This window comes from Chrysemys picta, chromosome 4, assembly GCF_011386835.1.
Source record: "Chrysemys picta bellii isolate R12L10 chromosome 4, ASM1138683v2, whole genome shotgun sequence".
Lineage (NCBI taxonomy): Eukaryota > Metazoa > Chordata > Testudines > Emydidae > Chrysemys > Chrysemys picta.
In genome coordinates, this window is record NC_088794.1 from 65,240,506 (window position 1) to 65,256,604 (window position 16,099).

At 36.1% G+C, this 16,099-nt stretch overlaps 1 protein-coding gene across 1 annotated transcript in view; it reads left to right on the top strand.

Moving 5' to 3' along the window:
• The window catches only part of DCDC1 (doublecortin domain containing 1), a 414,547-nt gene that overhangs the window by 171,657 nt on the left and 226,791 nt on the right, over positions 1–16,099 (top strand). Inside the window, exon 9 of the mRNA XM_065592482.1 lies at positions 12,010–12,102. Coding sequence (XP_065448554.1) covers positions 12,010–12,102 — 93 coding nt within the window. The remainder of the gene's footprint in view (positions 1–12,009; positions 12,103–16,099) is intronic.

Below are 16,099 nucleotides of genomic sequence, written 5' to 3' on the forward strand. Positions count from 1 at the left end.
CTAAGCTGAAAGGTCCCAGTCTTTTTAATTTCTCCTCATTTGGAGCTGTTTCATACCCCTAATCACTTTTGTTGCCCTTCTCTGTCCTTTGTCCTATTCTAATATATCTTTTTTGAGATGGGGCAATCAGTATGCAAGGTGTGGTTGTACCATTGATTTATATAGTGGTATTATGATATTTTCTGTCTTATTTTCTATCCCTTTCATAATGGTTCCTAACATTCTGTTTCCTTTCTTGGCTGCCACTGCACATTGAGTGGATGTTTTCAGAGAACTATCCACAATGACTCCAAGATCTCTTTCTTGAATGGTAACAGCTAGTTTAGACACTGTCATTTTGTATGTATGGTCATAGGCGCCAACTCTATGGGTGCTCCGAGAGCACCCATGGAAAAAAATTGGTGGGTGCTCAGCACCCACTGGCAGCTCCCCTTCCTGCCCCCCCTGCTCCAGCTCACCTCTGCCAAAAAGTCCAGTGTGGCAAAGACACTGGGCTATGTTGAGAAGAAAGCCAGGTTTTAAGGACTACATGCACTGGCAGTACTACCTGCACTCACTCCAGAAGACCAGTATTGGGGATGGGTTGGAGACAGAAGTGGGCAAAGGAGAGTGGTGTACTCTGAAAATCCTGGGTCAGTGACACAATCCCTAGAGAAGCCTTTCAGCCAACACAAGTTAGGGTAGCTTATGATGAAACTAGCCCTCAGCTGCTACCATGATCATGGAATGGAAAACGACGTTTCTTCCTACCTCCTTACTGAGCAGAACTCAGGCTCGGTTTAGGATCTGGTCCAGTTTTTATATATATTATTTTGATTGTATTTTTCTCTTTTAATTATACAAGACTCTTGTTTTTGTAATCAGAGTTTTACTTATAAACAGTGACATTTGATATTAAGGCTTCTACCAATACGTCAAAACTGAGAAAAATAATCTCTCTGTATACTGTAGATAATAAGGTAATCAAGAAATGTATCACAACCATAAATGTTAGTATATTTTAGTATTTTTGTCTCTGAATGCATTTGCTTGTGTCAATATTTGCAAAATAGTTCCCTGCCCTTGAAAGGTTACACACATTACTGGGTAAATGCACACTATATAGAAGCAGCTTAATACTTTATGTATCTGTATGTATTTAGTTTATTGAAAGTTACATTTTATATATATTGGTTGGGTATTTGCCAGATAGATCCAGCTAACTGTTGGCCTTGCATGTACAATGAAAGAAAACAGAAGTAAGGAAACAGAGGTTAACAATGGACAAAGCGTGAATTCATAAGTGGCCTTGTAAATAATATGTAGCTAGTAGATAAAGAAATAGTAAGAAGAATAATGTGTGACAAGCTTGCAACTGCAGTTTTGCCTACTAGCACACTTCGTATCTCATGGATAACTCATGATCTATACAGGGATTGGTTCATAAAATTAGTAAGCCAATCATAAAGCGTATGATATAATGTAGAATGTAGTGAGCATGTGTTTGTTTTAGAATATATATATAATCTGATTTATAATTATGTCTTTTGGAGTTCTCTGATCACCTCAGGTGTAGTTTTATGAAATGCCAGTAAAAAAACATCATGGACTTGTTTTGATTCAAACTAAGTTTTTGGATTCCATAGAACTGGACGAGGTGTTCTGGATAAGCTGAGTGGAAAAGGTCTCAGAGGAAATCGCAACACTAACTAGTAACCTTAACACTAATTCTGAAAATTTTTACATTCCATCCCATATTATAGATAATAAATACCACATCAAACAGGGCTCAGTAGGTGAACTTGGAAATATGTGAAGGCATTTGTACAATCAAATAGTTGCATATCTTGTTCTAGATTTGCAAATGCCCATTTGCTGTAAATATGTGCGCTTCTGCAGATGCATCCTTTTTCTCTCCTCTGAAACTATTTGAAGAGATTTGTGGGTCAGTCTTTTTGCTGAAATTAAATGTAATAAGTTCATGCTAATATTAATGATGATTTTTAATAGAAACAAAATGGTTTTTTTTTCCTTTTGGAGTTTTTTAAGGTTCAAGGAATTTATTATGACGTTATGAGTAGTATTGTAGGTTTTCAGTAGTTTATAAATTTAACAGATTACTATTCAATCCCAGTATTTTTTGATGAATTCATATGGGCTTGGTTTAGTGAAACATCCATCAAGCTTCTGCGCTTCATAGCCCATGCTAGTCCCCCAGTATGGACTCTGTCTGTCTTCCCTGATTCATGAGACAGGTGTTTCTGCTTACTGTTGAGTTAGGCTCATTATAGCTGAGTTTTTCAGTCTCTTGATGTATCAATATGAGGAATATTTAAACAATTTAAAATTGAAAAAAAGCTTAATTTTAAACTTATATTTATAAAAGAGGAATTTGGTTCTGTCAATGTGCAAAAACTTAAGTTTTGAATATAATCCTATTGAGATTCCCGTACAGAACAAAAACACATACAGATTTATAATGTTTATAGTGCACGTAAAAATAGTTATTTTAGAATTAGGAACCCTTGTTAATAATGTCAAAAATCCATTCATAATTTGTGGAGACTTTAGTAGTCACAATGAGCTATGGTGAAATAAGAAAATTGATCTAAATGGTAAATGCTTACAACAATTTATTGATATGCATAACCTGATTATATTGAATACAGGTGCACCTACTAGATTTAATTCCGTGGATGGATTGTTTTCTGTTTTGGATTTGGGATTTGGAACAAATAATAGAGCTAGTAAATGCAGCTGGGAAATTCATAAAGAAGACTGAAATGGGAAGTGATCACTTCTCTACGCTTATTGAGTACCAAGACCAAGGAAATGTCGAAAACACAAGAAGAGTCCCTTGCTGAAATTTTTGAAAAGCTGATTAGGGACATTTTCAAGATTCAATTTGATGAATATTTATGTAGCAATTGTACAAGTGACAACCTAGAAGAATTCTATAATAAAAGGAATTATAGTAGCACTTGATCTGGCCATCGACAAAACATCAAATGGCCCCTGCCTTAGAAATCCAGTTCCCTGTTGGAATGAAGATTGCAAATAACAATGAATGAAAGAAATGAGGCATATTAGCAAGCAAGACACACAATTAATAGTAAAGGCTTAATTAATTTTATAAAATATATAATCATTTGTCTGGTGGCACAAAGGATTATCAGAAAGACAAAAAATAAAGTTGGAGAAATTTCTGTAGGAAATTGAAAAATATTCAGAACTTTCAGAAATATATAAGCAAATTCAAGAATTAATGGAATTCGAAGTAAAAGTAAATGTGTACCTGAACATATTGTAAACAATGAAATTGAGGTCTCTAACTTAGGAAAGGCAGACACTTTAGCAAAAGAATTCCAAAAGTCAGTAGTAATATGAATCAAAGCAGTGAGTTATATGAGTGGGGAAAAAAGGAGGTTTATCGAGGAAAGCTGTGAACTATGAAATGGCTAGAGAGAATATACTTATGATGTGTTAAACAAAAATTGTACTGTGCAGGAGCTTATTGCAGCCAATAGAACAAGGAAAAATATAGCACCAGGTAAAGATATCATAAGTAATTAAATGCTTCCACACTTGTCAGAAGGGAGTCTAAAGATTCTATTGTGGTTACATAATGATATATGGGGGTTGGGGGGTGTAAGAGGACAAGGGGGAAGGGCTGCTGCCAATGGAATAGAAACAAGAATTGGTGATACTAATTAGGAAACCAGGCAAGGTACAGACAAGACCTGATGTTTATAGGCCTATTGCTCTCACATCATGTGTGAGGAAAATATGATAAATGTAAGACTAGTGGAATACTTAGAGAAAAAATATTATGACTGAGATACAAAGTGGCTTCAGAAAAGGGAGATGTACAGTTGACCATATAGGGACTGGAAACAGAGGTACAAAAAAGCATAAGGACTAAGAACTTTAAAAACTGTAGTTTTCCTTGACATTGAAAAAGCATATGACATGCTATGGAGGGAAGGCCTCCTATATAAACTAGCTAAAATTGGAATAAAAGAGAGAATGTTTTGGTGGATTAGGGACTTTTTAAGTGACAGAACTATATAAGTCAGAGTGGGAATAACTTTATTAAAAACCTACAAGCTTGCAAATGGAATTCCACAAGGAAGTATTGTCAGCCCTACTTTGTTTTCCCTTATGATAAATGACCTCTTGGAAAGTGTACAGACAGGAATAGGTATTTCCCCTTTTGCAGACAACTGTGCTATATGGACTAAGCATAAAAGACTTAAAGTAGCTGAGCAAAAGACAAATGAAACACTCCAGAGAATTTCCAAGTGGGAAAATGTTTGGGGATATAAATGCTCATTTGCAAAAACTAAGGGCATGCTTTTAACCAGGAAGAAAATCAGGGAAGACTGGGACTTATTTCTTTATGGTGAAAAAATTAAGATAGTTCAAAAATTTATGTTCCTACGATAATAATAAATTAACTGATAATACATTAACTTGGAAAGGTCACATAGATGATATCATAAAAATTGTAAAAGTAGAATTAAATTACTTAACAGTATAGCTGGATACAAATGGGATGCAGATAAGAAGGTATTGATGATATATAGTGCATCGATAAGACCAGTTTTAGACTACAGATGACAAGCGTTTGGTTCAGCTTCAAAAACAGCTGTAGAAACTTGGAACTGTCATGCAATGAGAACAACATCAATGTGTGCTGCAAATAGCCACTGGAGAAGCACCTATAAACCTAAGGATGGAACTATTAGATCTAGTCTTTTGGGCAAAGGTAAAAGGGAATAATGAAAATAGAAGTATGCAATGGATTTATGAGGATTGCTGAGAAATTAATAGACAAAATTTGATGGATTGCCACAGACTTCCTCATACTATCAGGGAAGAAATGGGTCAAGGAGATATATATAAATGAAAAATTGAGAGAACTAAAAATTTTTAGTCATGGGAAATCAAATTACAGCTGGACAGTTATTTCTCCCATTTGTGGATTTGGAATAGTATGAAAAAAACCAAGGGAATGAAAATACTACACACTATGACCAATACAATTTCTGAATTAATTTATGAAAAATGGGGCTGGCTTTGTCAAGTCTATGCAAACGGATCAAAAGATGACAGCCCCGGTGGAGTGGGAACAGCCTTCTGTGATCCCAGTCCAGAAATCTAAAAGGCTACTGAATTATGTGACTATTCTAACAGCTGAACTAATAGGGATAATGTTGGTATTAGCCTGAGTATGAGATGTGTGACTGGCTGCAGCTGTAATTTTATTTGATGCCTTGTCAGGCATTATGACAATCAGATCAGGGACTTCAGGAAGAAAAAAATGACACAAACAGTGAAATAATATTCCTAACTACGGAAATAATGCAAATAGGTATCAGCGTAACAATAGTATGGATTATGGCACATATCGGCATACATGGAAATGAGGTGGCTGGCAAAGCAGCAAAACAAGCTCTAAAAAATGAGGAAGTGGATATTAAGATACCCTTAAGTAGACAAGTGTGGTCATGAAGGAGTTTGTGAAGGAATGCCAAGAACTACGGACTAAGGAAACAAAAGGATGAAGATTTTATGATGTATGCTCAAAAATCGAAGATAATACTATTCTACATAGTCAGATACAAAAAGTAAAGTAGTCATTTTATAGTGTTAGCAGCTCATTGTGCTTTAAATGATCAATTAAACTTATTAAAATACATAAAGGTGGGTTGTGTAATGTGTGCAAAACCAAAGAAACTGTTGATCATGATCTATGGCATTGTGGGCAATATTCTATGGAAAGAAAGTTATTTTATGGAAAATTGAGTCAGCTTGGATCAAAGATTTTTCCCTAAAGGGACTAGTGAGAATATCAGGAAAATGGAATAGTGCAAAAATTGTTGCATTTCCTTAAGGATACTAGATGAAGTGAAAGTACTTTTTAAAAAAAAATATGGCTATAAGTGAATGACGAAAATGGTGGTCATAGTTTCATATGATGTGCCAAAAAACAAATTCAAAGAAAGGATCTTTGCAGTCAGTCCCTGGGATGGGGGAGGTCAGCAGGGACAAGCACAAAGTCCCAGGGGGAGAGCCTGCCCCGGAGTAAGGAGTCTGGCAAGAAGGTAGTAGCGGTGAAGTAGTTACAGGGAGTAAGTAAGCTTCCATGGTAAATCCAGAAACCAGCAAGAGAAAATAGAGAGACTTGGTAGAAAGGAGCCCAGGGAAATAGCAACAGAACCTGGATTGCTGGTTGTAGGGTCCCTGGGCTGGAACCCAGCTTAGCGGGTGGGCCCATGTTGCCCTACCAGCCATTGGTATAGTGGCATAGAGCCTCAAATTGGGGCTGAACACCATCTGGAGATGGCATTTGGACAGTTGTCCTTTTGTCCTTCATAACCATGGTAGGGGTGGACTAAAGGGTGACCTAGCTGGAGAACCAACTTACCAGAAGAAAGACTATAGCAAAGTGAGCAATGAAGAGCAAGGGGGCACCCTATGCAGCGAAAACTACATTCCCAGACCTAGATGCAAGAAGGCTCACCTGTGGTCAATAAGAACCTCATTACACTATGCTCTTGCAAACACGCACGTGTGAGTAACTGTACTGATCCAAGTACGTGTGCTTACTTGTGGAATGTATATCGTTTGTTTGCAGGATTGGGGCCTATGGTCCTGTAAATTATCAGGCTAGAACACTAACACTTTTTGGAAGCTATACTGTTGGAGATCAAGGAATCAAGCTTAACTATTGCAGCTTGAACTACAATAATGCTGCACTTCTCGTTTTTTTCCCAAATCTGAATTGAGATGATTTAGTTACTACTCTTTCGTAATCTTTTAATTATTACAAGAAACACAGAATATCATAAAGTTCAAAGCTTACTTATATACTACTATTAAATGACTAAATATAGTTATCTATAGCGCATATGTTGAGTAACTATAGTTATCAAACATAATTGGTTAATTGCTTTAATTATTCATATTCAGATAAAATCAAGTTATTAAATATGTTGTCATCACAATTTCTATTGTCATTTTCTTCTTTATAAAGTGAAAATAATTATATAAAGAATATTAATAAAGATTTCAGCAGTTCAAGCAAACTTGTAATGTCTTTAACAGAAGTATATTTACAAAAATAAGGTCTTTTCCAGGACAGCCATAATGTAGAATTGTGCAATAGTTATGGTATAGTTTTTCTGCAACAACTAGCAGCTACTTCTCTTTTCCCATACATAAATGGCAGCCAGCAATAGCTAGAAACAAAAGATCCCTCTCCCACTCTCTGAATACAGTGACATTCATTCTCAGAGAAGCAGGGGCAGCTTTTTGAAAGCAGACTTCTTCAGACCAACAATAACACACAATGAGTTATTGACTTGTTTATATATGGAGCTCTTTTCAGTAACTAACTCTGACTCCCCACAGTCTGGACAAATGATTGATTTCGTTGTTAGAAAAAGAGAGAGCTCTTGCACTAAACTCTGTAGTGCAAACTACTTTTCCCCCATTTGTTCCCCTACTGAATAGGACCTTATTAAAATGCACTTTCCAAAAAATACCTGCAGCTGGCCTTTATAAGCATGTTTTGTATATATAAATAAGTAATTTGTCCCACTCTTTTGTATAGTAATAGGCCATTGGGTAATCTTGTCAATATATATATCTGAAGGCTGATTGCCACAGTTTTTATGTTAAATTGTATTTTTTATATTTATCTGCATATAAAACATAATTCAGATTGTTTATTTGAACAGTAGTTATGTGCTAATTGGTAACAATGTTAATATTTTAAAATTACTGGGCATAAGTTTTTCTTATGGTGAGATCTTGAGACTATAAATTGGTTATATGCTCTACATGCAGGTTAATTAGATATTTTATAATATTAGAGCAAACTATGAAAATTTAGTTAAAACTCTTTTGTATTTTGAATATATAATTATTGATCCATTTGTTATCTCATAACTATAATTATAAAATGTCCAGCCATACATTCTGTTATATTCTATCGCTCAAAACACAAACATTTTCCACTAATTCTTTATGCCCATCTGTTGAAAGGAAAATTGATTAATCCACCCTTTTATTATCTTTCAAGGGTTTTTATTTTGTTATCTGTAAAAAAAGTTGGCTTTCTTAGGTCCTACTTAATCATTATGACATATTTTAAATGTAAACAAGCATTTGGTATCTTCTTTCTTTAAAATGTTTATATGCAGCACCTAAAAAGTTGGCTTGTACAGCTGCTATGCTGGAAGAACAATTTCTGTGTGCTCAGAAAGCATAGCTCACTTTATGCTATACTGAACTTTATGCTTTGCTAGCTGCATACCCTCCATGGGAGGTTAAGAACCCATTCTCCTCAATAATTTGTGGAGAAATTATGTCTGGGATGCATCTTACAAAGAAACAAGGAAAAGATTATAAGAATTTATTAAAAGTGAACATATTTGTAAAATAGTCACAACTAGCCTTTAATTGCACATTAGGCCTGATTCGCCATGGGGTTGCATCTATGTATTCAGTTACACTTGTGCAAAGTGAATGTAAAATATTACCAGATCAGAATGATAGCATTTTAATACAGCATTGCATATACTCTGCAAAGTAGTAAATAATTACACAAGATACAAGGTGGCAGAAAATTATGTCCATTGTATTGTATTTTTTAAAGCTTTTCCCACATGATTTTAAGAAAGGCTAGATTGCCTATTCACCCAGACGCTTAAAGTTTTCAGAAAATTTAGGGAGACTGACCAATGTCCATCAAATTTGCTGATTTTGGTACTTTTACTCTCTGTCTTACTATTTGCTTTTTACTTTTTTCCTTGTTTTGTATTCGTTCCATCATCTTTGTGCTCTCTTTCCCTGTACTTCTTTTCTTTCATTCTTTCTCCCTCATTTTTTGTCCAAATACATTTTTTCAATTCTTCATACCTTAACTATTTTTTCTCTTAATTTAATTTCTTTTCCATCTTCTGATTCTTTTATTATACTCTTCTTTGCTGTCTCTTCTTTTCTTTTGGTTTTGGCTACTTTCTATTTCTTTCCCTCTCAATTCTGAATTCCTTCTTTTCTTTTCTCTCTTTTCTCACTGTTTTCAGTTTCTCTTTTCTGTCCCTCTCTCTAAGCTTTCTTAAATCCTTTATTAAAAATAACAAACTACTGTGCTGTTATTTGTGTAAGAATTCAGATATCATAAAATGAAGAGAGAAAATTAGCACAGGTATATGTACAGAGTTGAGGTCATATAATTTCCCACTGCATGTCACAGATGAATGAAAGAAGAATTCCTATTCCAATGACACAATTATGCGTGGCCCCTGTCTATTCTAGACATCCAGGTTAACACCAATTCACCTCCACCTGGGTTATCAATGCTGGGAGCCTAGTGCAGATGGGACATCGGCAACATGTCACCTAATCCTGATCAGTGTCTGTCTGCCTGGCATAATGAATAAATTGATGACAGCAGCTGGAGATCCATGTACATTAATGCTACCAATCTTGCTGACCTGGGTGGAACTGAACTAAAATTAGTGGACAATGTTTTAAAAGTCCCTAGTGTAAACAGGCTCTTTGAGGCAGGAAGCCTAAAGAAATATAATTCCCCTACCCCAGTTCAGTGAAAGGTCCTCCACATGAACATTAGTAATCAGTCTCGTATGGGTTGTGAAAGGACATGCCTAAGTAGAAGGAGATGGGCAAGGGAAGAGCCACTTTTGTGCCATCACCCATCTGTAAACCCATTAGGAATTTCCTGCAGAAATTAGTGCTTGCTCTGTTATCTATAGGGTCTTGCTCTATGCCATCAACCCACTTTGGGTTATGGATCAGGAGACCATGCCAGCATGTCTCTTGAGTGAGTTTTGCTGGCAAGGGGGAAGGGCTGGTTCTCTACATGGGTTCCCTGGCACATTTTGGATGCCCCAAGATCCACAGGATTTCCCTGTGAATCTTGTGATATCCACACATATGAAGCATTGCCTCATTTTTGGATCTGAAAGCCATGGGCCACAACCTCGGCTGCAGTAAATTGGTTTAGTTCCATGGAAGTCAATGGATCAATACTGACTTATACTTATATGTAGATCCAGCTCTATATCTCTACCTCCGTAGGAACTCTCTGAACTGCAACTTGTAGAGCTTCTTGGTTTTTTTCACTCCCATATTTAGTACATGTATAATACTTGATGATACATGGATTTACTGTGAATGGTGCCCAGGTTTAGCATTGAAGGGGAAACTGTCTTCCTAACTTTTAACTGGCATGCCAACATTTTGAAGTGTTTCTAATCTTTGAAAGACATATGTAGTTAACTCTCTTGGACAAAATTGTTCTGTTGGACAAATTATATGTCTCTTTAATCTTATTGGAAGGCACCCACCTGTTGTCTGTCTGAAATGATGCCTAATATACAAAACATTTTTCAAACAGCAGGCACTTTGACTCTGTGGTGATGGGCATGATGTAAGAACCTGAACAGAACAGAAAAAGATTTCATGCAGTCTGAACAAGTGAGACCTGTAATGTGTCTTTCATTTAAATTATGCCAAATGCAGAGATGCGCTAGGCATAAATGACAGGAGAATTGCGCCCTAAAAGAAAAAATGGGCATATTATCATTATGTCTGGATACTTGAAGGAGACGCTATTAACGTTGCATAATTTTTCAAAGTGAAAATGCTCTCTCTTGATTCAACTTTTGCTTTACATATTTCTTATTTGATTTCTATTTGTGAACAGTATTGCAAAATGTATTTAAATGTTATATTTATGAACAACACAGCAAGAGTTTGAAAACGTTCAAATGTTTGTGTCTTACATTTTCTTAATAATGGCATGGAGCTTTGTCTTACTACAGTACTCATAGTCTTTTTGGGTTTCCAAGCATTTACTCTGTTGTATTCAGAAAGCTACAAGGGCGTCTACAATGTGTTTTATCATGTGAAAGATAGCATTTTGTGTTAATTGTGCTGGTGCCCATTGTGGATTGCAAGAATAAAACCTTGGCTTTATGGTGAAAAGCTTTTGGCCTAAACTTCACTATACTTTATCATTAATCAACCTTAACTTGTACAGTTGCCTAAATAGTTACCCACTCACCCTCAGTCCTTTCAGTCTTACTATCAGCTATGCTCTGTGACGCCAATGGATGCACTAGTACCCAGTCATCTGACAATGTGGCCTAGCAGTAGCAAGTTCCCAGCATATACTTTTCCTGTGCAGAGACTTGGACTCTGTGTGTGTGGCTGTAAGGCTTATTCCAAGATGTGTAGTCACAATTCCACCCAAAGTGTGGGACAGTGGGTAAAATCCTGGTTCCATTGTAATCAATAGCAAAGCTTCCATTGGTTTCAGTGGGACAGGATTTTACCCAGTAAGTTCTCACAACTGATAACCTGAGAGGGTCAAAAGGAAAGGTGGTGCACTTGCACCATTTGTTTGGGATCTGCTCCTGCAGAGGGGACAGTGGCTCTGTCTAAGCTTTGTGGTCCTCATACAGTGATCCCAGAGTGGGGCAAGGGCTGAGAAATCTCATCAGAAGACTATTTCATCAGGGGAAATGTGGTGTTGGGGCCACTTCTCTCTTAGCATCACCGTGGAGAGGTAACAGCAGACCCCACTCACAGAGCTAGAATTTGTGATTTTTAAGCAAGCTATATAGTAGTGAATGACTAAAAAGTATTAGGTACCACAACTTATTTTATTATTGTCTATATTAGATATATCTTAAAAACTGTTTGCCAACTTCAAAATAACTATAAGATAAAAATTAAAAATTTCATATATTCAAAGTTAGGTTATTCATTCTAAAGGATGAGTTTTTTCATATATATATTCTAAATTGAAACTGTCCCTAGAATGTTGATAAAAACTGTATTTTCAAATTGCCATAGAATAAATATTCTGTGAATGAGCTTGTATATGAATGATTGTATCACAATGTTCTATTAAAATGTTTTCACTATTGTAAATATGGGTTGTAATCAAAAGCATTTTATGCATATTTCAAGAAATGATTTTAAATTTTTCAGATGGATTTTGCCATTGATGGTCAGAGAGGGGAAATCACAGAAAAAGGCATTCTTTCAATGACAACAGAGGAATTATATTTAGAGCAAGAAAAGGTAAGTGAATTATATCAGTTAAATATTGTGATAAATCTGGAAAAACATTTCAAAGACAGTGAGAGCTATTATTAATATTTGAATATAAAACTGATGTTAATCCCTGCATATAACTAAAAGACGGCTGCTACTCTGAAACCTAAAAGAGGAGGGTTATTTAAAATAATCTGCTACGTATTGATTTAGTAGAAGGCATTTATAATACTGATTACCCATGTACACATGGTGAGGTCAGATTTTCTAACCTCAAAATGTACTACTGCGTTTTCCTGTTAAAGCAAGCAGTGTTATGATATTAAGACACAGATGGAATACTCCTGCTTGGCTACATATTGAATAAGAATTAATGTCTTAGTCTCCTTTCTGTGGGCTGAGCTCTACCGTTCAAGTTTCTAAGACAAAATCCCCAATGATGGCAGCGTGAATATGATCCTGTTTTATATTTCACCTCCCTCTGTACAAAGACTTAGTTCTTTCAGGTTAACTCTCTTATCAGAAATAAATTTATAATGTGGAAACTGGACAGGACAAGGAGTTCTTGAATTAGTTGGGATAAAGCTAGAAGATGCATTAAAACCAAATGAGGCCCAAAATTACACATAGTCTCCAGAAATCATGTTCTTGGCAGTATCTCATATTAATGCATCTACAGGAGCACCTATTCTGGCCTAATCCTTTTGCCACTCTATAATCTCCATATTGGCTAAAACAGCTGGGTATTGATAAATATGTTAGGCCTATGTCTGTGACTTCTTCCCTTATAAAAGCAACAGCAGTTAGCTATATAAATTGAATTCCTCATGGGATCTGAGTTGGGAATCATTTAAACTATAAACCACAGGAATTTGGCTGTATCATATTGAATAATCCTCAGCTGATAGATTCAACAGAAAATACTTCTTACGATTCAGTGAACCACCTTATTTGCATTTAAGGTAGGCACAAAAGAGGATGATAAATATAGGAAATGTTGCAAAGCCCCTGGTTCATTGATGCCTATAGTCTGGGTCTGCCCTAAGGTGACATGCGTTTGGAGAGATGTGCGTGACAGAACATATTTTATTTAAATTTGGATGTTCCTTTAACATCTGAAACTTTCAAACAGTACTAGGACTTACATAGCTAAAATTAGACCTTAGAAATCTTTCAAAATTCTGGTTCCCATGGACTGTTTCTGTATGCAAATAGTTTATCTTGGAAAAGTGGAAACCTTGTCCGTCTCCAAAGATTGAAGACTCATGTAATAACTTATTTGAAATGGTAGCCCTTGAAAGACTCATGCACGTACGATGGCAGGAACACACAAAACTTCAGGACACAGGAGCTCTTTTGTCTAATAATTTTGACTAATCATTACTTTTCTTTATTCAGCATTGAAAATTTGTAGTTTACTCACCATTTGTACTATTTGCTTTTTTTAATCCATAACCAACCAATTTAATATACTGTGCGCATTGGCCCCAATCTTAAACTCCTTACTTAGGCAAAAGTCCTAGGACTATCTCTGGAGATTGAACCAGTAGCTCCCTCTGGAGTTAAATAAATTTTGGTGGACATACTAATTCTATCTCTGCCTGCTGAAAGGCATGCACTGAATGACAAAACATTTATATCCTCATCCCTTATTAGAAATGATCCTGAGGGACCAACCAATTTCTTAATTCTTAGCACCCAAGACAAACAGAATTTACTGCTCCTTCACAAAAATGCTACCTAGAAGTTTCTCTTACAAGCCTGTGGTTTGCTTTGATACGTTGGAAGCACATGGCAATAAAAGGAAACACAAAGTTGATATAGATATTTGTCTAAATCACACATACTTTTTAATTATAGGAGTCTAGCGTATAGGTATATGTTACAGAGTTCATTTACAGACACTACAAATTTACATTCAAACTATACGTGAAAATCAGTTAGTTATAATTTAAGGATGAAAAATAACGTGAAACAATTGATCAGATTCTCTATTCTGCTCCAGTGGGAGGGAGGGCAGGAGGGTGTCAGTGTGTGTTAAACATTTATTTAGGAAGTTTTAACAGGTTTATAAATCCTTGCCATGTAAGAGAGACAAAACAATAATCTCCCCACATGAAGAGTACCTGAGAGATACAGGCCACTAAAGAGGCTCGATACCACCCTTTCCCCTAGCTCCTAGTGTAGGAAAGGGAGTGAGTCCAGTGTGCCCATCTGCTTCAGCTGTATTTGTATTCTGGAACAGTCTCTGGGCACAAACAGAGGTGGCTTAAAGGTGCCTTTTCTTCTGCCCCCCTCCCCAGCAGACTTGCAACAAACACAGCTTCCCCAGACTAGAGAATCTAGGTCAATGTGTTTTGTCTTTTGGGTTTTTTTAAGCAAATCAGTCCTAGATTCTCTCTGTCTTATGCCTCTCTATTCCATGCAGAACACAGGGTCTTCACCATTGCATCCATCTCTGCTGCTTGACTCCTGCAGTCTTAGCTACTTCCCATATCATTTTGATAACTTTCAGTTCTGCTTCTGTTGCGTGCATCCATGTTATCCTTGCTCGGTGGGTTACAGTGCAATGGCTGTCTTGTTATGTTCTTCTGGTCTTTCCTCCATGTATATGCTAGCCCTCTCCATTTTGGTTCTGTAGTTTCCTGTCCTATCAGTTTCTGTTTTGTCCTTCTTCAGAGTTCTTCATTTGTGGTTTGTTTGTTTTTCTGACAATCTGATACTGAGGATTTGTCTAAGGCAGCTCTTTATGGAAACTTGGAGTCTAGATAGTCCGGTCAATAAGAATCAATCCTAGATTGATGGAATTATGAATTATCAATATTACATATGATCATAATAGAGTAGCTTTAAAGTTATTTGATACTAATTTGAATGCCTTATACACCTCTACCCCGATATAACACAAATTCGGATATAACGCGGTAAAGCAGTGCTCCAGGGGGGCGGGGCTGCGCACTCCGGCGGATCAAAGCAAGTTTGATATAACACGATTTCACCTATAACGCGGTAAGATTTTTTGGCTCCCGAGGACAGCGTTATATCGGGGTAGAGGTGTATTCCTTAGGGACTTAATTATAATTCCATATTAATTGATGCATATTTATTTTAAATGTTATCTGTATTTTATAAATAATTGTATTCCACCAATAAAGGTTTCAGCCAAGTTTAATCATAATTAAAAATTTTGTATCACATTTGCAAACATATTAATTCTTATCAGTCATATTATGTAAAAAGTAGATGTGCAGAGCCAGTCAAAAAACAGAGCAATTTTCTGATTATTCATTTACAGTTGAATTGCACTGTTGTGTTAAATAGTGGCCTGATGCTGTCTCTCAGACACAAGTAATTTTTATTTACAAGAGTAGTGCCATTGAAGTCAATAGTATTATTTGTGTGATTAAGATTTGCAGAATAGTGCCCTATCAGTCTATGATAACATCACTAGATAACATAACTATGACGCACCATCATAGATTTATCCTGAGAATTTCTCTTTTCCTATGAACCAGTTTAATACGCCATTCTCATTTTGAAACAAAAATATTTTCAATACTATAAATCTTGAATCTCTTTCCTTACTATTGTTGCTTCCCAACATCTTTTTTTTCTAACACATCTCTTGTGAGGCGTGATTCTAGAAGGTGCTGATTATCTAGGGCCAGATTATGAAAGGTATTTATGTGCCTGATGATGCAGATAGGCACCTTTCAGAAGTGATAGCATACTTGACTCCTGTCTGTATCTTTAGGTGCCTAAATACCTTTAAAAATCTGGCCTTTATCTCCAACAGATTTTAGTGGGAGCTGAGATGCTGAGAACTTCGAGGTGCTTGGTACTTTGCAGAACTGGATCCTTAGTTTTAAAAAAATAACAATTCCTTTATAATACTTAATGTCACTTTCAGACCTAGTTTAGAAACAAATTAAGGATGCTGGACCCAGACCCTTAGATAATATAGATCCACTGAAGTCGTCAGAGCTTGGCTGATGTTCATTAGCTGAAAACTTGGTCTGTTAAA